At 33.9% G+C, this 24,106-nt stretch overlaps 1 protein-coding gene across 13 annotated transcripts in view; it reads left to right on the forward strand.

The window, feature by feature from the left end:
• ANKRD12 (ankyrin repeat domain 12) overlaps positions 1–24,106 on the forward strand; it is a 132,475-nt gene that overhangs the window by 52,968 nt on the left and 55,401 nt on the right. For 8 of the 13 annotated variants that reach the window (XM_023228392.2, XM_023228390.3, XM_023228391.3 and 5 more), the window contains 6 exons: positions 379–526; positions 9,710–9,778; positions 13,868–14,014; positions 16,802–17,002; positions 21,897–22,039; positions 23,335–23,482. In XM_023228392.2, coding sequence (XP_023084160.1) covers positions 379–526; positions 9,710–9,778; positions 13,868–14,014; positions 16,802–17,002; positions 21,897–22,039; positions 23,335–23,482 — 856 coding nt within the window. The remainder of the gene's footprint in view (positions 1–378; positions 527–9,709; positions 9,779–13,867; positions 14,015–16,801; positions 17,003–21,896; positions 22,040–23,334; positions 23,483–24,106) is intronic. The other 5 variants (XM_023228400.2, XM_023228398.3, XM_023228402.3 and 2 more) reach the window with 3 other exon arrangements.

Here is a 24,106-nt window from a genome sequence, read left to right on the forward strand (position 1 = left end):
ACTGGGGCTTACTTGAGGGTGGGAGGAGAGAGAGGATCAAAAAACTGCCTATCAGGTACTTATGCTTATTACCTGGGTAATGAAATAATCTTTACCCCAAACCCCAGTGACATGCAATTTACTCATATAACAGACCTGCACAGGTACCCCTGAACGTAAAATATTTAAAAATAAATATAAAATTATGTTATTAAATAATAGGGAAATATGAAACAGGTTAGGAAAAAATGTACTTGTTGAAGCTGAGTCTAGAGTATATTGAATACAGTGATAGTAACACTGTCTCTCTTTTTGTGTATGTTTTTCCCTAGTAAGGAGGGGTTTCTATACTGTATTGCTTAGCTAATGTTGATATAACTTTATTTGACTTTTTAATAGAGTAAAGACAAGATTGCATCCTACAGCAAAACTCCAAAAATTGAACGAAGTGATGTGAGCAAGGAGATGAAAGAGAAATCATCCATGAAACGTAAACTTCCTTTTACCATTAGCCCATCAAGAAATGAAGAACGAGATTCAGACACAGGTAGAATAATTTGCTGTTCTCTGGTAAAATCTTGTTCACTCTTTAATTCTGATTTTTGTTTCTTGTGCACCACTCCTCTTGACATCCCAGTTTATTGAGAAATATTTGTATTTCACTGTTTCAGATTTATCATTTTGGGGCAGAAATTCATCTGTCATGCCAAATGTGGTTTCTAACCAGAGATGGAAACAATTTTCTTTATTCCTTACTCTTTGAATGTTTATTGTGAATTTCTTTATCAAGAAATTAATTTTGGGGGGAGCACTCAAATGATTAAAATTTACTCAGTGATAAGGAAGCAATAGAATATGCAGATTTGAGAAAAAGTTGTTGAGCTTTTGTGAACATAAGGTCACACCCCAAAGTAGTTTAGGCACTTTAGATTCAGAAATGAATTAGAAACATGCATCACACACACACACACACACACACAAATTGAGGCTAAACTGCCTCAGTGCTTTTCATAGAATTTTTGTTTCCCAAAACTCCTACATACCAGAAATTGATAGTTGAAATCAGCCAATCCCGGTTATTCATAGCAGATGAGATTCTTATTATTGCTATCTAATAAATTACTAGCTTGTGTTTTAGCCCTGAACTAACCGATTTTTGAAACTAATATAAACTTGAATGTATGTATTTACTGTAGTTTTAGTCATTGCATGAAATATTTTTTTCTTTTTTTTTTTAATATACTTTAAGTTCTAGTGTACATGTGCATAACGTGCAGGTTTGTTACATATGTATACTTGTGCCATGTTGGTGTGCTGCACCCATCAACTCGTCAGCACCCATCAATTCATCATTAATATCAGGTATAACTCCCAATGCAATCCCTCCCTGCATGAAATATTAATAATGAACTGTTCTTAAAAATGTTTTGGCCTCAGAGAAAGTATTCCATTCTGAGTTTACGTACATAGATTATATTCTGCCTATATCTTTCTAGTCATTTTAATGGTCAGTTTAGAAATGATCTTGACTCCAGAAACTGAAAATACTCGTAAGATTTTTGGAACATTCTATGCTAACATAGCTTTAGAAAATCATGTAGTATATGCTTTTGGTAGCCAGGTCTCCTTTTGTGTATTTTGGCACTGCTGTTGTGTGAATTAAAAATTGTTCTTAAACACTCATGACATTTTTAAACTTTGAAGATTGCTCTTTCTTGCAGTGATTACGAAATCATGTGCTTTTTCATTTTAAGCTACACTGGTTTCTTTGAGAGATTCAGAACCTATTTCCCCCCACCCCAAAGCATCGTAAGTGATATTCTCAAGCTATTACTAGGTCGCTTAGCTGAGAAGAAGGTGCTTATGTGCCTTTGGACAACCATGTAAGATTGAACTCTTCTCGCGTATTAAAGGTTTCTTTGCTAGTCATTTTTAAATTACTCACATTACTCGGGTTTTGTTTTCCAATGAGAGTATATTTCTGATAGTTGTTCGAAAAAACGGATTTTGATAAATTTGAAGAATATTAATATTTTTAAGGAATAAAGTTTCAAGATAATCTTTTCATGAGAGCCTTTGTCATTGGATCAGATGGATTTTTATTTTATTTAGAATAAAATAAAGGAGAAAATGTTACTTAGGAAGATAAAAATTTAGGTATTGAATAAATGTAACCTAATTCATATGTCTAAAATTGGGTTATATACACTTTCCCCCTTACAGTTTTTTCTACTATTGGACTTTAGTTGGGATATCGTAACTCTCTGTAAGACTGTTTTATAACACTTATTCTTCCATTTGAAATGTTACATGTTGTCACCAAACAAAATTTTGATGGATTTAAAACACAATTGACCCTTGAACCATGTGGGGACTAGGGGCGCTAACCCCATCCTTCCCCCCCTTACACAGTCAAATCTGTGTATCTTTTGACTCCCCAAGTACTTAACTACTAATAGCCTGCTGTTGACCAAAGCCTTACCAGTAACATAAACAGTCAATTAACAAATCTTTTGTGTATTAAGTTATTTTTTTCTTTACTAAATCTTAGATGACATATGTTATATTATTATATACTGTACTCTTTAAGCTAGAGAAAAAAATGTTACTTAAGAAAACCATAAAGAATAGAAAATATATTTACTGTTCATTAAATGGAAGTGTATCATTGTAAAGATCTTCATCCTTATTGTCTTCACACTGAGTAGACTGAGGAAGAGGAGGGGTTGATCTTGCTGTCTCAGGGATGCAGAGAGGCAGAAGAAAATTCCTGTGTAAGTGGATCTGTGCAGTTCAAAATCAGGTGGTTCAAGGTCGATTGTATTTATTTTTTTGGTGGGCTTTATTTATAAATTTTAGGAAGTAATAGATGACGTCTTTGGTTTAACATATCACACACAATGAAAACGTTAAGGAGGATTTCCCTAGTGCCAGTACAAAATGTGTTATTTACATTCAAGTGTCTTTTATATAAGTAAAAAAAAAAAAAAAAGTAGAATTCAGTACCATTAAGTGATATTTCCCATATGAAAAATACAGCATCAGACTTCATATTTGACATTGATCTTTTTTGTGTAATATGCTATATTTTAAACTATTAGCTGAAACTGTGAAGATAAAGATACAGAAGGAAGAAACATGCAGCATTTATCAAAACCCTTAATATATGTAGTATTTAAAGATCTCTTAAGTGTGAAAAGGAAACTCAAAAATGGGAAAATTGACCAAAAAAATACAAGCAGTTCAGAACAACAATTATAGTTGGCAAAGAAATACATGAAAAAATACATCAGTAGTAGTCAAAGAAATACAATTTATGATGAATGACAAAATTGTTTTTGGTCTGAATCACCCAGTAGTTATGGGTTGGACATAGGAATTTGCTTTAGTGTGTCTAAATTATAGAAATACTTTGTTTAAGGTAAATAGGACAATGTATATAAAAAATTGTTTCTTAACATTTGACTGATTTTTTCTTTGGGCATTTATTATAATAATGACTATTATTATTTTGAGACAGAGTCACTCTGTCACCCAGGCTGGAGTGCGGTGGTGTCATCTCAGCTCACTGCAGCCTCTGCTTGCTGGGTTCAAGTGATTCTCCTGCCTCAGCCTCCCATGTAGCTGGGATTACAGGTGCCTGCCTAGCTACTTTTCATATTTTTAGTGGGAACGGGGTTTCGCCATATTGGCCAGGCTCTTAACTCCCAACCTCAAGTGATCTCCCAGCCTCAGCCTCCCGAAGTGCTGGAATTACAGGAGTGAGCCACCGTGCCTGGCCTCTAATAAATAATTATTGATGAAAGCATTTGTTTTTAAGGATGTTTATCTCAGCCTTTTTTTTTTTTTTTTTTTTTGAGACAGAGTCTCGCTCAGTCGCCCAGGCTGGAGTGCAGTGGTGCGATCTCAGCTCACTGCAAGCTCCGTCTCCCGGGTTTACGCCATTGTCCTGCCTCAGCCTCCCGAGTAGTTGGGACTACAGGCGCCCACCACCACACCTGGCTAATTTTTTGTATTTTTTCAGTAGAGACGGGGTTTCACCGTGTTAGCCAGGATGGTCTTGATCTCCTGACCTCGTGATCCGCCGTCTCGGCCTCCCAAAGTGCTAGGATTACAGGCTTGAGCCACCACGCCCAGCCTCAGCTTTCTTTATAATAGCAAAAATACCAGGAGAATTGTGTTGACTAATACAGGATTTATTACATTATGATAAATTCAATGAAGAAATAGAGTTTTCACCCTTAAAAATAATGTTGTAAGGCTGGGCATGATGACTCACACCTGAAATCCCAGCACTTTGGGAGGCCAAGGCAGGAGGATTACTTGAGGCCAGGAGTTTGAGACCAGACTGGCCAACAGAGTGAGACCCTGTATCTACAAGCAAATTAAAAAATGAGCCAGGCTTGGTGGTGTGCGCCTGTAATCCCAGCTACTTGAGATGTTGATGCATGAATATTGCTTGGCCTGGTAGGTTGAGGCTACAGTGAGCTATGATCATGCCACTGTACTGCAGCTGTAGAAGAATACATAATATGGGAAGATGATCATGATATTGGAAGTAAAAAATTAGATTATGAAACAGTATGTGCTATTGGCATTAAAATTGTAATTTGTGTATTTACATTTATTGCGTGTATATATGTGCACACATGTATATTAACACATGGAAAGATTAAGACTGTCTAAATATAAGACTTTTTTCACTGTAGGAACTATACCTGTTGAATGTGTTTTGGGTACAGAACAAAATATAAATGTTATAAACCTTGACTTAAGGAAATAATAGAACAAGGGGTAGGGAATAAAGAGAAAGCATATCATCTTATCTCTTGTAAGCAAGGGATTAACTGATATTATCTAAAGAAGTATATAGTTTCTTAAAATGATTATATAAACTTTTTAGTGTTCCTGTATTTAAAATTCCTTTATATTTTTGTTTATATTTATAGTAGTATCTTTTATAAGGAAGAAACAATGTCTTTAGTTTTTTTTTTAATGTTGAATTAAAATAAAATTAGTCTTTAAGCCTTTTATTTCAAAACACCATATGTGTGTTATTTTCTTGTTCTTACATAAATTTATTACTGTCTCTGCTAGTTCCTTGGTCATTAATAGATATTTAGATGGATGCTGGGAGTGATGCTTGCCAGAGGTTAACACTTTATTTCTTGGATGTGGGGCATCTGTTACTTTCTTCTTGGTCCTTTTTGTATGGCTTGAATTCTTGAAATAATGGATATATGTTACTTTTATAAAGTCACTACTTTTTGAAAGAGGTATTCATAACATTGTCCAAGGAAAGCCCACTGGCACCCCAATTAGCAGTAATGCTGTCTACTGAATGAGAGATTCCTAGCCTTCATTTTGCAAGGTATCATAATGTGTCTTAAACTTCCTAAATTCTCAATTATTTAATACTTACTAATTTTTTTAAAAAAGAAAACACTTTCTAGAAAAGTAAGTGCTTGGCTAGACAGAAGAAATTAGGGAATGAATTACAACATAATTTGAAATCAGGCCAGTGGGTCCTTGTAGCTCTATCATAGTACTATGTTCATTCTGAATTAATTTATTTCAACAAATCACTAACATTGTCTTACTGTGTCAAAGAATTCTCATGAATTCTGTCCTGTGGAACATTAAGCCAGTATATACGATGACCTATTGAACCTGTGGAAGTAAAAAGCAACTGCTTATCTAAAAGACATTTCTTACACCTACATCAGGTTGCTTTATCACTAATTTTTACCTTCTCCTTTCATTCTCTGCTACTCTAGAATTGACAGGATAGATTTTTTAGTTGTAGCAGAGGTAAATCATGGCAGTGTTTATTACTGAAGATTTTGGAATCTGACTAGTGTTGACCCTCAGTCCCCTACAAGCGTTGGCCCAGTAATTTGACTTCTTTGTAAGTCCCAGCTTCCTTATCTGTAAAAGTACATATAATAGTATCAGTTTCAGAGAATTGCGACCTTCAAGTGACATAGCATGTAAATTTAGCTTGTAAAACTAAATTAAACATAACCAAAAACTAACACTGGTTTAATTACATAGGAATTTTACAGTTTAATGCAGTAAGAAGGCTAAGCATAGGCAGTACAGGGTTGGCATAGCAGTTCAATAATGCCATCAGGCTCTGATCTCTTTTCATCTTAATGCTGTGCCACTCTTAGCTCATACATGGGCTTTGTCCTTAATCATTTTGCCTTATAATCACAAGAGTATTGCTTCTTCCTGGGTAGAAAGTAGGAGGGAAAAGACCAAGGACAAAAGTGTTTTTTTCCCAGTGAGATTTGGCCTTTTTGTTTCTGCATCTGATTGGTTAGGCTATTCTAGTTGCAAGGGAGTCTGAAAAATCATACTTTCAGCCGGGCATACTGTTTCTCTGATCAAAACTGGGGTATTCCTGGTAAGAAAAAGAGAATGAATATTGTATAGGTATCATATAATGTCTGCCACCATATATAGTGTAATCAATAACTGATAACTTTTGTTATCTTCAATAATTAATACAGTCTCCAGCTAAGTGAACTTTGTTCCTGCATTATCAGTCACAAAATCATACTTAATTTCTTTCCTAGTCTTATGCTGTCCAGGGGAAAGCCAAACTCTCTTAATGTGAAAGTGTTAAACAGCTGTCTTGAGGCTACATGAGAGAGTCTCTTCTTGGCCCTCAAACTAAATTTATAATTCTTTTGTTACGAATAATGCCATCAAGAGCATCTTTGCAGATTGTGATGTTTGTCGTACACTGAGTTGTTTCTTTATTCATTCCCAGGAGTAAGGTTACGGTGTTGTAAGGGTTAAACATTTCTATGATTCTTCATGTTTCTCCAAAATAATTAGACCTAGTTAGAAAGCCTCCAGCAGTATATGAATGTTCTTTAACCTCAAATAGCATTGGGGGACATGTTTTTCTTTAGGTTAATAAATCTGATGTTCTATAGAGATAAACCAGTAGTCCTTTGTCATTTTAGTTTGCATGTTTAAATAATCAGAAAGATTGAATGTCTTTCACTTTTTTCTTTAAGTAATTGTTTCCTCTTAGCATTATTAGTAGGCAAATAGTTTACTAATTGTTTTGGCTTTTTTTTTTTTTTTTTTTTTTTTAAGTGATACAGAATGTCACTCTTTCACCCAGGCTGGAGTGCAGTGGCACAGTCTCGGCTCACTGCAACCTCTGCCTCCCACGTTCAAGCAGTTCTCCTGTCTCAGCCTCCTGAGTAGCTGGGATTACAGGCTTGCGCCACCACACCCGGCTAACTTTTGTATTTTTAGTAGAGGTGGGGTTTCACCATGTTGGCCAAGCTGGTCTCAAACTCCTGACCTCAATTGAGCCACCCATCTCGGTCTCCCAAAGTGCTGGGATTACAGGTGTGAGCAACTGCGCCCAACCTTTTTTGGCATTTTAAAAAGATAATATGAGAAAATTCAGAGAACACAGTATGATGTGTTCACTAAGTCTATGGAGGCAGTTGTAGAATACGTTGAAATTTTATTAACAAAATCTCAGCCAGCCTTAGTTCTATTTTCCTAAGACTTTAGATGCCATTTAAGGGTTTACCATATTATAGTGTGACTCAATCAGATTTGAGGAGAGGAGCTTCTTTTAAAAAGAAAACAGATAGATACAATTTTTCTGGGAACTATATTAAAATAGATAAAATGAGTGCTTTGCTTGGTAAGAATAATCACCTTTGGTGATTTTTTTCCTGCCAGTTATTCGTGATACATTTACCTCTGCTCCCTTCCTGATATTTCATTATGAAAGTTTCAAACATACAGTACAGGCTTTTAAAAATATTTTTGGTATTTTTCTCTTATTTCCTTGCAACCCAAGCAAAATATTAACTTAAAAAGATTGGTTTTAAAATACAAGTATCACTTGTTTTGCCTCGCTATAAAGAACATGTGTGGGAGAGAGAGTGGCTCTGCTTTGCACTCAGTGTTTTATATCAGTCTCATAAACGGTGGTAACCTCATACAGCCTAGTCTTAGTACAGCGTAAAAGGAAGAAGTTGAGGAAGGGGACAGGGATATGTTAATAGAAGCTTTAATTTTCCAGTTCCTGAGTTAAAGCTTTGTAGACTATGCAGATGCCACCAATAGAAACATAGTTGTTTGAGTAAAAGCCAAAGAGTGTGTGGGGTCAGAGTGGTTGCTTACTTCCAAAGGAAGATTTGGATAAACTGTTAAACTACATTAATGTCATTGAAAGGTTAGTTTATTCACTGTGGTTTAATCTATTAAAATAATATCTGCTTTCAACAATTCATTTAATCCTATTGGCACAATTTAATGGTTGCTGGTGTGCTTTGCAATCTATGGTGGTTATTTAAATTTTTTTGCTTGTCTTTGTCACATACTATTTTTCATGAAATTTTTTAGTTGCTAACTTAATGTATTCCATTTTGAAATACGTGTTCATTGAAAGTTTTACCATTTAGCCCAGTTACCTGTTTACTTTAGAGTTGGTCTAAATGTTATTGATGATTCCTCTTTCAGTTGTGTGAACTTTCTCATCACTAAACTTTTAGGCTTATCTGTAAAATTTTCACGTATGATGCTTAGTGTTTATTTGTTCTCTTGTGTTTTTTTTGAACACTTGGTTACTTATACCTAACTGAAATCATGAATACTGTGTAACAGTGATCCTGGGAAAAAGTCTGTCAATTAAGGATATGAAGATCACAATAATATTGTGAGTTGAAATGGCATTTGTAAGTCAAAATATATTTATAAGTAAAAATATCTGCTCTGGCCATATTGCCAAAGTCAGTTCTCCATATTCATATTTCTCTGTCATGAATTGTTAGGCAGAATTCCATATCTCTCTCTCTCTCTCTCTTTTTTTGTTTTTTTTTTTTCTTTTTTTGATACGGAGTCTCCTCACTCTGTCACCCAGGCTGGAGTGCAATGGCACGATCTCAGCTCACCGCAATCCCTGCCTCCCGGGTTCAAGTGATTCTCCAGCCTCAGCCTCCAAGTAGCTGGGATTACAGGCATGCGCCACCACACCTGGCTAATTTTTGTATTTTTAGTAGAGATGGGGTTTCACCATGTTGGCCAGACTCGTCTTGAACTCCTGACCTCAGATAATCCACGCACCTTGGCCTCCTAAAGTGCTGGGATTACAGGTGTGAGCCACTGCGCCCAGCCAGAATTCCATATTCTTAACCGATAAACTTTGTTTTGATTTAGGTTACTTTCTTTCCAGGTGGTCTTCAGTAGTAATCAGTGTAGTAATTTATACCATTTGAAGTGTATATAATTTGTGGAAAGGTCTGTGGTGTAGGATGATAGTGCAGTCCAAAGTGTTCTTCTATCTCCAGAGTAGTTTTGGCACTCGTAGAACAAAAAGCATAGGACAAGTTCTAAACAGAAAACCAGTGATAAAGTACTGGCGCTTTTACTGTTACTCAGAGGTTGAAAAAATACATAGCCTCAAAAAAGCTAGTGTGTTTTAATATATGACATCAGTAATACCTGTTATTGAAACTGCATGATTGAATTTCCCAACTTTAAGATATTTTTGTTGAAGAATTTAAAATATTAGGTGTTGATCAAACCTGTATTTTAAATATAATTTTGGCTTTACTTTAAAAATAATCTTTTGGCAAAACAATGACAGCTTATTAACTGGTGGTCTTTTGAAAAATGTTGGTTTGTTGAATTCTGCATTTCCCTCCGTGTGCTTTTTTCTCTTCTCCTGTCTCTTCTCATTCTGTAGATTCAGATCCAGGACATACAAGTGAAAATTGGGGGGAGAGACTTATATCTTCTTACAGGACATACTCAGGTAATTAGATTATCAGGTGCTCCTGTTTAGCCAGTGGTTTCTGTCACATTTACAATTAATTATTGTACTATAAGTAACTTATTTTCAAACCAGTATATAGGTATCTTTGGTTAAATGAACTACATGGGTGACACCACATTTTCCCGTTTTTGCTCTGAGGTACTCAGTGTATCATATCCAACACAAGCTGTGTGGACCTTGTAGTAGGACTGCTGTATACCTCCACTCTGATTTTTTACAGCACAATGTGGGGAACACCATTCGTGTAGAAAACAGTGTGAAAGTTAACCCCGGGTATTGCAGAGTGCAGTGACTCCTATGGGAAAATACCCAAGTGTTTTGTTGTATACCCTTCACAAGGTATATACCAGGTGTACTGATTTCAGTAGACAGTGTCATCTTACCCTTTACTCACGTGATGTTTTCTAAAAAACACGTTTAATACAATTTTTTTCCATTGAACTCATTAGCCTTTATTGACTTTGTTGCCTAGGTTAAATTTAACTATTAACTAAATTAAAATACCAGGTCACCTAGAGAAATGGCATTACCACTAACTGTGTTGCAACCTCTCTGTTAAGCTGTGGCACCTGTTGTTATATGTTACTGATTCATAATTGCTCCAGATAGAATACAAGAGAATATACAAGTATTGTGTCCTCTTAAAGAGTAAATATGTTTTCTAGTATGTGAAAGCTAATTAGTTAAATGTTTTTTGATTGTCTTTTTTTAAATTGACTAACATTGTTATCTCTGAACTTAAATAAAAATGTTAATTTTTTTAGTCCCGGGGTGTCTAAGTGTCTAGTGTTCAGCATATGACATTTAGCTATAAAAACCAAAGTAAACCTGTTTTTATACACTTTTTATTTATTGTATACATTTGTGGGGTTGGGTAGGGGCAGTGGAAGAACCAAATAATTATTCTTCAAATTATCCTGAAAGTTTTAATTGAGCTGATAAGTCAATAGTGCCTGGTTACCAAAATTGAGGGGCGTGGCTCATATTTACGGTCAGTTACTGGGGAATTATGCGTGCTTTTCTAAAAGGTGACTTCTAAGCACCAAAGTGCCCCTGAAAGAGCTGTATGTATATGAAGCCACCCAAAATCTGAGTATCATTGCTGGAAATCAAAAGATGCAGACATTCAATTAAGAGATTCATGTAGATACTTTAGAAACAGAGAGTAATGGCAATTTTTTTTTTCAGAATTGAAGTATGTACGTTGCAAACAGGATTGATTTAATTATGTTCATCTTTGAGTTGTGATTCCATTGTTTGATTCTTATAGTGACTGCTTTGTGGGAAGATGTTATATTCTTTAATTTCTGAGACACTAATAGGTTTATGAACCGAGTTCCCTAAGAAAAACAATTTTGTCTCTTCTCCTTAATAGATACTTAATACTTAATTGGGATGTGATGACGTTGAGCTTTCTATTTATTACAAGACCCAAAAAGAAAGCATTAATTTTCAGCATTATAAAAGTGGAACATCTTTGTATATCTGAAGATCCTCTAAACCTTGAAAGAATGTTGGAGCACTGAAAAGTCCATTGCTCTGTTTGAATAGTCTTAAGTGAATCTCATGTATATTTTCTTTAAAAAATCCCTAGGCTGTCTGAATGGAAGTTTATAGTAGACTGTGCTAAATGAGCACATTTGTCAGTATACTTAGCATTTAAACTTTAAAGTTCTTGTCTATTAGGGCAAATAAATACATTTTTCAGGTACTGAATCTTGAGAAGTAGCTCTTTTTTTTAAGTATTATTGAATCACCTTCCTAATAAGAGAAGTAGCTAACTCTTTATAAGATATATAGTATATTATCATTTGTTACTTATGATGGATCAGAGGAAACAAATTATTTCTAGGACAAATTCCAGATAGTCTTGTTGACTGCTTTAAACTTGAAAACGCATACTTTGGGACATATTAGTCTAACACAAGTTTTGACAAACAGTATAGTTGTCTCTCTCCTAGCTGCCTTACACCGGCTGCTGTTTTCTTTCTTTCCTGTCTCATGCAGAATATGAACTCAGACAATGACTATGGTAACTCAAAGAAAATAGAGTTTATATTGGATGCTAGCATCTGATTTGAATTTTTGTTTTAAATATTTGGAATGTATACAATTTGTTTATTTCTTTCCAAAATAATTACATCTTTAAATAGTTTTGGCAGCATAGCATTCTAATGATGCATTTATAAGTATCTTTTTACTGTTGCCTGGATATATATTACTTTATCACGTTAGACTGGCTTTTTTAAACCTTGTATTAAAATGCAGTCCAAAAAAAGCACTCGTTTTACAAACAAAAATACAAAATTTTCCCCAATATTTAGAAAACATTTTGAGCATAGATGCTAAGTATTTTTTGTTTCCTCTTATTACTAGATTTCATTTCTTGTCTTTGAAACATCTTTTCTATTTTCTATAAAATTTTCACAATGTTAAATATATTTATTTTAGGAGAGAAATACATTCATTATAGGTAAAGATTTGTTATTCAAATGGAAAACCATTAAAACAACAACAGTTGTGGTTCCTTATTAAATACTAGAGAACCAGGATATGCAGAAAATTAAGAGAAAAAATCCATATATGCTTCAGGAAAAAAATTGGCTTCTCCAAAGATCTGTTTAGGGCTTTATAATACAGTGTAAGTTAGGAAAAATACTGTGCTAAAATTGGATTTATACTAAATTGGATCATTTATGATAATGAAATAAATATGAAAAGAAAAGATACTGGAAAAAATAAAGTTGATTTAAATAAGTCTTGAAATTTTGTTTTTATGCAAAATCAAATATTCAAGAAAATGGACTTTTTAGGAAATGTCTAATTTTGAAAGATTTATGGGCAGCAGAGTTTTTAAAATTAGGACCTCTGATTTTTCTCAGCCATGAAGGTGACAGAGTATCCTGATTAAGTGGCACACTGGAAGAATTATTACTTCAATTTCTTATGCCTGCTAATAATATCAGGTTTTAATTAGTTTTTTTTAAACTTGCTAGATTAAAACATGCTTTTCTTTTAGAGTTTTTTAGCTGCTCTTCATATATGCTTGAAAAAAGACACTGTTTTGACTGCTAAGCCTTTCCTTTTCCCATTTTTGCTATTTTTAAATATTCTTTATTTTACTTATTTATTTTTGCAGCTCCTCTTTGCAGGTACCCTCAATCCTGGATCAGTAAATTCCAGATGTTTGTATAGGGTTTCCCAAGAAATAGATACCTGGACAGGTAATAGCCAGACCTCTGCATTTGGTTGCACAGAGCACCCGCCTTCACTCCCAAAGGAGTCTTACAGAAAAGACAAACATCTGCATCTCTTACTTACAGAATTCAGTTCAGTCTGAATGTGCTAACACTTAATGGGGAATGCAGGCTGCATTACTAATGGGTTTTCCAGATAGTTAAATCTGAGAGCTAACTTCATGATGGGTCAGATCTCTTTGAAAAGATCCTTGAAAATTTTTGGATCTTTGCAAGATCTGTTAACCCATAGCCACACAGAATCTTTAATTTGCACATTCTTGGCTTTGACTATTTCATGTTCAGCTATCCTATGACTGGAATGAAATGATTTGGTACTTTTTTCCAGTAGTTATTCTGTGTGATTAAGACTTGTCTTAAATATTTAGCTCGTTGGAAGATTGTATAAATCATTGCTGGAATTAAGGAAGTAATTTGAAGGAGCATTGCTATATAGGCTTATCAGCGATTATGAATAAAATTGTGAATAAAAGAGGTTTCAAAGATGTAATACTAAAGAATGTCTGCACCATTAAGGAATTAAATTTTACTAGAGCAAGTCATTAAGGTAAAATTTTACTAGTAATAAATTTCCAAGTATTACTAATTTTCTGAAAACAATAGAATTAAGAATATATTTTTTTCAAAGCAGTCAGGAAGAAAATTATTTATATAATATAAAATCCATTGTGCTTTTGTCTGGCTAGTACTAGTTCATATATTGTACACATTTCTCATATATGTACAGCATCTATCAAAAAAATCATCTTACCCCTTGCTTTTGAGTACTTGGATTTGTTTCACATTCTTACATATGTGTTAATAATTCCAGAGAAAGAAGGTCCAGAAAAGAAGAAAACAAAAAAGGAAGCTGGAAATAAGAAATCCACACCAGTTAGCATTCTTTTTGGTTATCCACTCTCTGAGCGAAAACAGATGGCACTCCTTATGCAGATGACAGCAAGAGACAACAGTCCAGGTGATACCTACCATCATTGAGTTAATGTGTATCCCTAGTTTTCCTCAGGCAACTGTAGTCTTAACAATTATTTTAACTGCTTTCAATTTTGATTCTTTCTTGGATTTAATCAGAATTACTCGTAAGTCAGTGGTAATTTTATGATTATTTGTGTGACAGTTTATCATCTGTATCCTCTGCTAAAGTAGAAGCTATACAAGAGTAGGGCTCTTTACACTATGTGTAATCCATATTTTATTAAGATCTGAATTCTTTTATAAGGAAAAATGTCAGCAGTATATTATGTTTATTTCATATTTCATGTCACATTTCCAATTAAGGTGTTGCGCCACATGTATGTATGTATGTTTGTTTATATACTGTGTGCTCCAAAGATAATTGATGACGACTTACCAGCAGGACAAAAACAAAAAGGGAACAAACCAAACAGCATGCTGATTTATAAAAGGGAGCTAAAAAGGTAGATAAAATCCAGACAACTGGCCTGAGACAGTTATTACTATTCACATCCTGGCAGCTAAAAGTACAGAGGAAAAATTTTGAGTTACATAGTTCTCATTGACTGATTCAAGAAAATAAATCACTTTTGTCTGGAGAAAATTTCTGTTGGCCCTGCATTCAGAGCAATTTTATGTAAGACTCTGGGTTACGTAACAGATCATGTTGAAATGTATTGAAAAAGATATTTTTTTCAGTGAGTTTTTCCTGTATTGCCCTTTTTAAAAAATGGGATGACATGGTTAAATTCTTAAGAGTTTCTGAGTATTATAATTTCAAAGCATAAGTGTATCTAATATCTGTCACTGCTAAAAAAACGCTTTAGGGCTTCCTGCTTTTAAAAATAGAGTACGTTGTGGTTACTCCTACCTTTTCCACCTCCAATGTGGGAAAGTCTGTGACCAAATAGAAGACATTTTACCATGTAAAACCTTTGTTTCTGTAAAATTTTGTCTTTGACTTTAAGTCTGATTTAATAGTTAAATGGAAAGACATTTGTTAAAACTGATTTTTTAAAATAACGTGAACCTTTGTCCTTCTTAGAATAAATTAAAAGACCAACAGATAAAAAGTAAAAGTCTTTCATCTCCAGTCACCTCCCCTCAAGAGGTGACCACTGTTAACAGTTTCTTATCTTTATTTGTGTGGCTTTTCTAGGCATAAACATACAAATATGTATCTTTTGTTATGGGTTAATTTTTTTTATTTTTTTAGTATAAATAGGAGTATACTATAATACTGTTCTGCAGCTGGTCCTTTTAAGGGTGATTCTTAGTCAACTCTCTGTATTAATATGTATAGAATTAAAATGGAAAACTTGAAATATCAAGATGTTTGCCATCATACAGATATACTTGGAGTTTATGGTTAATTGTTTTATTCATTAGATACGTCTTTAGATTTTAAGAAATTCAGCAAGCAAATTCTCTTGACAAATAATTTGACTATAAGGATTATATTAAAATTTATTCATTCAACAAATATTTCTTGAATACCACTGTGGTATGTAAAAGGTCTTCTAAGTAGTGATGAGTAAGATAGATAAAGCCCTTCTCTTAGGGAGTGTAAATTTCTAGAAAAACTTATGTAGGAAACTATTACTGAGACAATGTACTTTAAAGTCCAAAAGGTAGGGCCGGGCATGGTGGCTTACGCCTGTAATCTCAGCACTTTGGGAGGCTGAGGCAGGCGGATCACTTGAGGCCAGGAGTTTGAGACCAGCCTGGCTAACATGGTGAAACCCTGTCTCTACTAAAAGAGACAGAAATCAGCTGGGCATGGTGGCATACACCTGTAATCCCAGCTACTCGGGAGGCTGAGGTGGGAGAATTTTATTTCTTGAACCCGGGAGGCGGAGGTTGCAGTGAGCCGAGATCAAACCACCACACTCCAGCCTGGGCAACAGAGCGAGACTCCATCTAAAAAAAAAAAAAAAAAAAAAGTCTAGAAGGTGAACCTTAATACTTTTTTTTTTTTTTTTAATTGAGGAAAGGATGGTATTGCCTTAGAGCTCTAATCATGTTAGGTTTTAAACTGGTAAAAAGTTATTTTCCATAGATTTCTTTTCTCTTAGAGCAGTTTCTTTTAGATAGTTGTAAATTTTCAGAATTAATTAACACTGTATATATGTCTTGAATCCTTAATTAAGAAACGGGTTTTTGTTTTTTTTGTAGTTGTGAAATTGGAGAGGAGACTTTGGGCATCATCTAATTTAGCTTATTGTTTTAAATATAGAAACTAGAACAAATATCAAAATATGAGAAGGCAAAGCACAGTTTTTAAAGGCCCTTTTCCAGGCTGCCCTTTTTTTTTGTAACTTTTATCTTTCATATATAATATGAAATCATTATGACCTTGATTTATACATAATATAAGAACAGAACTCCAATGCTTTGTCTGAGTCAGAGGTATGGACTCCAGCCTTCAATTTCACTTCCTCTAGGTCTTAGAATAATAGCATGACATACCTCGGAAAAATATTTCGTAGTTCATCACATCATTCATTAAGCAAACATGTTAGAGTACATATTTGACACTTTATCATTTTTAAACCAATTTTATGAATTGACAAAACATTTTTTTTAATTGGCTTATGATATTTGATAGCCCTAAGGGAAGATATCTGTGTATTTGGGTCACTAACGTATCATCCAAGTTAATGTTTAGGTTGTTAGGGGGAGAAGGTATTCCTTGTGTTTCAGGAGATTAGCATATTACCAATAAAAACCTTTAAGTAAGTATACAAAATATGTAGCCTAGAACTTCTGCTAACTTTCTTCTTTCTTACAGATTCCACACCAAATCATCCATCACAAACAACACCTGCCCAAAAGAAAACTCCTAGTTCTTCATCTCGACAGAAAGATAAAGTTAATAAAAGAAATGAACGTGGTGAAACTCCTTTACACATGGCTGCTATTCGAGGAGATGTGAAACAAGTTAAAGAATTAATAAGTTTAGGGGCAAATGTGAATGTGAAAGATTTTGCAGGTAAGACTAGTAGTTCAATACCTACTATTCAGGCACTAACATTTAAACGGATCCTGATTACAATTTAATCCATATTCTTTTACTCCTTCTGCTGAAATGAAAGCGTTCTAAAAATATTCTTTATTACAAAACTTTTGGAGTTTGCACATAAAACCCCTGATCTCTACTGCAATTCCATGTCAGTACTCATATTTTTACACACTAAACTTATACTTTAGTTGACTTGTTACTTGCTGTATCGTTCTTTATCCAAGTTAGGTTTTGCCCTAGATGAGATTGAGTTATATGTCTTCAAAGTAGTTGATTCATTCACAGATATTTTAAGAACATTTATTAGCTTGAACCATGGGGACTGTAAGAGTGTGGTGTTATTACTTTCATTTTCAGTATTCAAGTAGCATACCAGTACATACTTACTGTAAATAATTCAACAGTAAAAGTATGTAGAGAACAATACAAAAATTTTCTTTAACTTCATATACTGCACAACCTTACCCTCCCTCCCACACAGGTTCTTTCTCTTCTGTAGAACTATTGTTAACACTTAGGAGGTTATTCATTCAGTTCATTTTTATTTTATATATATATAATTTGCTTACATATCAACTTTTTAAAATTAAATTATTGCATCTGTATCAGTCTGCCTTAATGTCTTACAGATATTTCGGTCAGTATATATAGGTAGGCCTTCATTAATTTTTAATAGCTGCATAATATTTTCTGGTATAGCATTCCAAAGGCAACACTGTAGTAAATACCTATATAGAAACGTCTTTGTGTATATTTATGGAAGTTTTTCAGTAGAAGTGAAATTGCTAAATCAAAAGAGATACATGTTTTAAATTTCTGAAATAGTGGAAATTGTCCCCCCAAAAATTCTATATCAGTTCATACTACCATCAAGAGTATATGAAAGAGCCGTTTTCCGCATAGCTTCGCTAAAACTGGATATTATCAACTTTTAATTATTAACAATCTGACGAATGAAAAATCTTAATTTGGATTTTCATGATCAGTAGTGATGGTAAACATTTCTTATGTTTATTTTGAATTTATGTGTATTTTGTGAATTGTTGGATCCACTCCTTTGCTCATTTTCTTTTGGTTTAGTACGTTTTTAACCTACAAGAGCCTTTATTTAGTCTAGATTTTCTCTATCAAATATGTAAAGATTTTCACAGTCTGTGGCTTAGATTGAATACACTCTCATTACAGTGTTTATTGTACTAAAGTTTTCATCTTTTATGTATCAGATCAATTGAACTTTATGGGCTCTTGGTTTGGTATTTTATTTAAGAAGGCCTTCTCTTCCTCTGTATCATAAAACTATTCCTGTATTTTCTGTTTTTTCAAATTTTGTTTCTGTTTTGTTTTTACATGTAGCCCTATTATAATACACCTGGAATTTAGGTCTTTATTTGGTGTGAGTGGGGAATGGTGTGATATACGGTATCTACCTTAAATAATGAGACTTAAAATGCATGGCATTTATTCTAGAGGAAAACTTGACATTGTTTATCAGAAATCTAAAAAATATTTCTTTCATCTGACAATTCCACTTCCAAGGATTTATTTTAAATAGTTAATCATGGATGAACATGAAGGTTTAGTTGTAATGATACTTGTCACAGCATTGTTTCTAATTAAAAACTAGCAATAATCTGTACCCTTAGTAATAGGAACTCGTTGAAGGAAATTATGGTATATTTGATTAGTACAATACTATGTTGTAGGAAAGTATAATGACATAGGTAATTATTTTCACTTTAGTAAGTAGAGGAAGCAGGTTGTTACTCATCTAAGTTTTATACGTATGTGGGAGAGCTAGTAGATATTATGTTGGATTCTTCAAATTATTATATCTGGGTGGTGAGATTATGGACAGTTTTATTTTCTTTGTATTTTTATCTAATATTTATTTTGTGAACATGTAACTTTTTAATTACAAAAGTAATTAAGTTTATTTTAGTTAACATAAGTATTAAGTCCAGAAAACATTGTATCAACAGAATAAAGCCCTTAAGATATTAAGATTTTTGTTTACTGAAAGACACTAATCAAGCTTATTAATATTTCACCCCTTTAATATTCTTTTTCATAGTTTAAATTATTTAAAATATATCAAGCTTATATTTATTGGAAGCTTAAATATTTAATACTTTTGTCAGATAATTTAGCACAGTGGAAATACTGTTGACCCTTGAACTGTGTAGGTCTACTTATATGTGGATTTTTTTCAGTAATTATATTGGAAAATATTTTTGAGATTTGGAACAATTTGGAAAAACTCAGATGAACTGCATAGCCTAGAAATATTGAAAATAGGAAAAAATTAAATGCATTATAAGTGCATAAAAGATACCTAGATACTATTCTATCACTTACTACCATAAAATATAAACAAATCTGTTCTAAAAAGTTAAAACATATGCATACAAACATAGGCTATACATAGCACCATTCAGAGTCAGGAGAAATGTAAGCTAACATAAAGATACAGTATTAAATCATAACTGCATAAAATTTACCATAGTACATATTGTACTCCTGTAATAATTGCATAGCTACCTCCTGTTGCCATTGTGTTGAGCTCAAATATTGGGACTATCTTCTTAAAATACCATGTGACTGACACAAATCATCTCTACATAAGAAGTTCATCTCTCTAGTAAGTTGCATGCCACAGTGAAACATCTGATTCTTGCATATTTTTCATCGTGTTTAGTAGAATACTGTAAGCCTTGAATAACACCAGGGGACCCATTTTAAGTACTCCTAGTGATACCAGAAGTGCTCCTAAGAAACAGAAAAGTTAAGACATTAAAAGAAAAAATTGAATTGCTTGATAATGTACTATAAATTGAGGTCTACAGCTGTGGTTACCTGCCATTTGAAGATAAATGAATCCAGCATAAGGACCAGTGGAAAAAAGGAGAGGAAATTTGTGAAGCTATTGCTGCATCTGTGCTAGTGGGTTTGAAAACTTTGTACTTTTTTGTAAAACATTCTTTTGTCTCATGCAGCTTTTATGTGGATGCAAGATTGCTTAAAAAAAAAAAAAAAAAAAAGATGTACCTATAGATTAGATTGAAGAAAACGTGAAGTAATTATACAACAATTTTAAGGAAGGTGAAGGATCTAAAGCTGGGGAATTTAACGCCAGCAAAGGATGGTTTAATAATTTTAGAGCAAGGTTTAGTTTTAAAAAAAATGCCCAGATAACAGGCGAAGTGGCTTCTGTCCATTGATAAGCAGCAGATGAATTCCCAGATACCATTAAAATCAGTGAGGAGAAAGGATATCTGCCTGAACAGTTTTTTAATGTGGACAAAAGTACTTTATTCCGGGAAAAAGAAAAATCCACAAAGGACATTTGTTAGGAAGAAAAGCAAGCACCAAGATTTAGGACAGGAAGGGATTAGCTAACTCTCCTGTTTTATGTAAATACAGCTGGGTTTGTGGTCAGGACTGCCCCCTGAACCCTGAAGGGAAAAGATAAACCCAGCTGCCAGTCTTTTGGTTATATAACAAGAAGGCCTGGACAATGAGAACTCTTTTCTGGATTGATGGCATTAATTTCTTCCCGAAGTCAGGAAGTACTTTGCCGGGAAGGAGGCTGTCTTTTAGTGTCCTCTGGCCTCCCAGAACCCTATGAATTCAACACCAAATGCATTGAAGTGGGGTACAAACACAGTGTTTCTAAACCAGCCTCTAATCAGAGGGTCATAAGGCACTTTAAGGCTCATTACACAACGCTGTAGAAGAGAACTCCGATAGAATATCATGAAAGTCTGGAAGGGATTACACAGTTGAAGCCATCATTATTAAAGAAAAAGCTGTGAAAGCTCTCTCCTCCTGGAGAAAACTGTGTCCAGATGTTGAACATGACTTTGCAGGATTTACCACAGAACCGGTCAAGGAAATCATGAAAGAGATTGTGGATATGGCAAAGAAGGTAGGGGGTGAAGTTTCAAAATATGGATCTTGGAGAAATTGAGGAGCTAGTAGATACCACATCAGAGGTGTCAATAGGTGACTTGATGGATCTGAGTGCTTCCAAACCAGTTTCAGGTGATGAGGAAGAAGACAGAAGAAGCCATGCCATAAACAGATTGACCTTAGAGGTTTCCAATAATTTAAGGTTGCTTTGACTTTTTTTTTTTTTTTTAAACATGAGTGCTTGTATGATCCAGGCACTGAAACTGAAGCAAACAGTGGAAGAAGGACAGTGGTACTGTGTTAAAACATTTTTAGAGAAATGAAAAAGCAAAAACGTCAGACACAAATTACAGTGTATTTTTGTAAAGTTACACCAAACGTGCCTGCCTCTCCCACCTTTTATCTCTTCTCCCTCTGCCACCTCTGAGACAGCAAGACCAACCCCTTTTCTCCCTTCTCCTCGGCCTACTCACCGTGAAGATGATGATGACCTTTTTGATGATCTACTTCTACTTAATAATAGATTTTTCTTATGATTTTGTTAAATAACAATTTTTCTCTTGCTTTATTGTAACAGTACAGTATTTAATATATATACAAAATATATGTTAGTCAAACTGTTCATGTTACTGGTAAGGCTTCCAATTAACAGTCAGTTATTAGTAGTTAAATTTTGGGGAGTCAAACATTATTTGTGGATTTTTGACTGCATGGGGGTTAACAGCCCTAACCTTCACCTTGTTCAAGGGTCAACTGTAATACTATCTTGAATGAACCTTCAGTAAATTGGTGTTGTTCTTAGATATTTATTTTTAGTAGCTTCTTTATCACTTCTTTTTTCTTTTGCACGATGTGCAATTTTAGAATTGATATTTCATACATAGGTATGTATATGAAAAGCATTTATTTTGAAGTAATGCAAGTGAATCATGTTAAATTAATAATCTAACTTTAGGTTGGACACCACTGCATGAAGCTTGCAATGTTGGATATTATGATGTTGCTAAGATACTTATAGCAGCTGGAGCAGATGTTAACACACAAGGATTAGATGATGACACTCCACTCCATGATTCTGCTAGTAGTGGGCACAGAGATGTAAGTATGATAGAAAAAAATCAGTAATACACATTTTCAAAATATAAATTCAACCCAAAGTAATTTCATTTACTTCTTAGTCATATGATCCGTGTCATATTCCACTCATTGCTTAATCAACTCATCTGTATTTTGTTTTCCCTTTTTTCTATTTTCTATTAGTTCATAGTTTAGATTTAGCATTGTCTTTTCATAAAACCCATTTAATTTGACAGTTGATTAAATAATTTGGCAAAACTTGTATTTCAAGGCATTCTTTTATAAGATAATTGGATGTATTAAACTGTATATATACTTTATTTTACTGTATTATATATAGTAAAAATTGTACAGTGTTGAATTGCCTATCTTTTGAAAGGCATTTTACTTTAGTTGAGACAAAAATAGAATTTGGAGTAAAGATAGATACAAGTGCAGTTCTGGCCTGGCCAGTTTACTAACTGTGTAATCTTGAGCAGGTTACTTCCCTCCTTGGAACTTCCGTTTCCCCATCTTTAAATTATATGATAAATAATACCTGTCTAAAATTGATACTTCGAAGGAGAAAAAAGACACTACATGTAAATGCACATTGAAATTTAAGATGGTCTAGAAATATCAGGGGTAAAAGATTAAAAAGCTGCCTTTATGGGTGCAGTCAAATACACCTAAAATTCAGAAATTAAAAATGCTATTTTTCTCAATTACATTTTTATAAGGCATTTTTCCATGTTTCTTAGTAAAGAACTCTATTTTGAATGAAGAAAAATGTAGCCTATAAATAATTTTTCTAAACTGATTCTTGCTTACCAGTGGTCTACTTTTTTCTCTGTGTTCCTTTGGCGATTTGTACGTATGTCATAGCATTTACTACCTTATTTTTTAATGGTATTCTTGTCTAGAGTCATGTTTCTGGCACTAGACTTTTTCTAGGATACACATTTCAAGAGGCCAGGGAACTTGTTATTTTTGTTCATTGGTTTATTAGCAGAACTCGGAAGTGTAGTTATTATAGGATCTCAATAAATATTTGACTTTATGATGGAACAGGATGAAAAAATGATGAGATTAATTGCTAAAGTAACCCAGTTTAAATTTTAAGGAGGAAATTATTTTGTAGTAGTTGAGGTCATCAGATAGGGGAGTGTCAGTGAAAATGGATCTTGAAGAGAATAACAATTTAGAGTAGATGGTGAGGGATGGATTCAGAGTAAATGAGATAACACCCAGAAGGATACTATGAGTATTATCAAGAGAACGGGTGCAGTGATACAGTCTGTGAAGGGACTGAGTCTTCTTGCTTTTTATTGTTGCAGATAGTAAAGCTGTTACTTCGTCATGGTGGAAATCCATTTCAAGCTAATAAACATGGGGAGCGTCCAGTGGATGTAGCAGAAACAGAGGAGCTGGAGTTGCTACTAAAGAGAGAGGTGCCTTTATCTGATGATGATGAAAGTTACACAGGTTTGTTTCAGATAATCTACATTCATCTCGTTCGTTTGACATGATATTTGATAGAACATTCTGGATTCATTTATAATATACAAAACGTTTGCAAAACCGTAGAATATTGCTGGCCAGCTAGAATCATGCCTAGCTAACTAGCTAAGAATGATGAAGTTAGTAACCTAGGTGTTTACTACATATACTCTGTGTGAATGGAGTCATAATGCCATTGCCCCATTTCTGTTTTCTATAAATTGCTGAAATATTCATTATTACTTTTAAGCCTGCTGCAGAACCTCTCCCCATGCATAGCTACCACCACTGCTACTCTGACTTCTTTTCATTCTGTTATAAATTACAGAGCTACTAACCAAACACTTCATGTCTTTTTCTGGTGTCCTGGTTTTAACGAGTCATCTCTGTGGTTTTACTTTTGTGATTTAGATGGTTGAATTCTGATCATTGTTGTGGGGAAGGACAATTTTTTTTTTAAACGCATTTTTTTTTTTTGAAGATAACAAAAAAACCTTTACTGTGTTGAAAGTCGTCTTTATATAGAAGGGGTTTACCATATTTCAGGCAAAATTCAATGAAAAAGAGTTTCATCAGTCTTACAAATGGCTGTTTCCTCATAAAGTCTTA

The sequence above is a fragment of the Piliocolobus tephrosceles genome, chromosome 18 (assembly GCF_002776525.5).
Source record: "Piliocolobus tephrosceles isolate RC106 chromosome 18, ASM277652v3, whole genome shotgun sequence".
NCBI lineage: Eukaryota > Metazoa > Chordata > Mammalia > Primates > Cercopithecidae > Piliocolobus > Piliocolobus tephrosceles.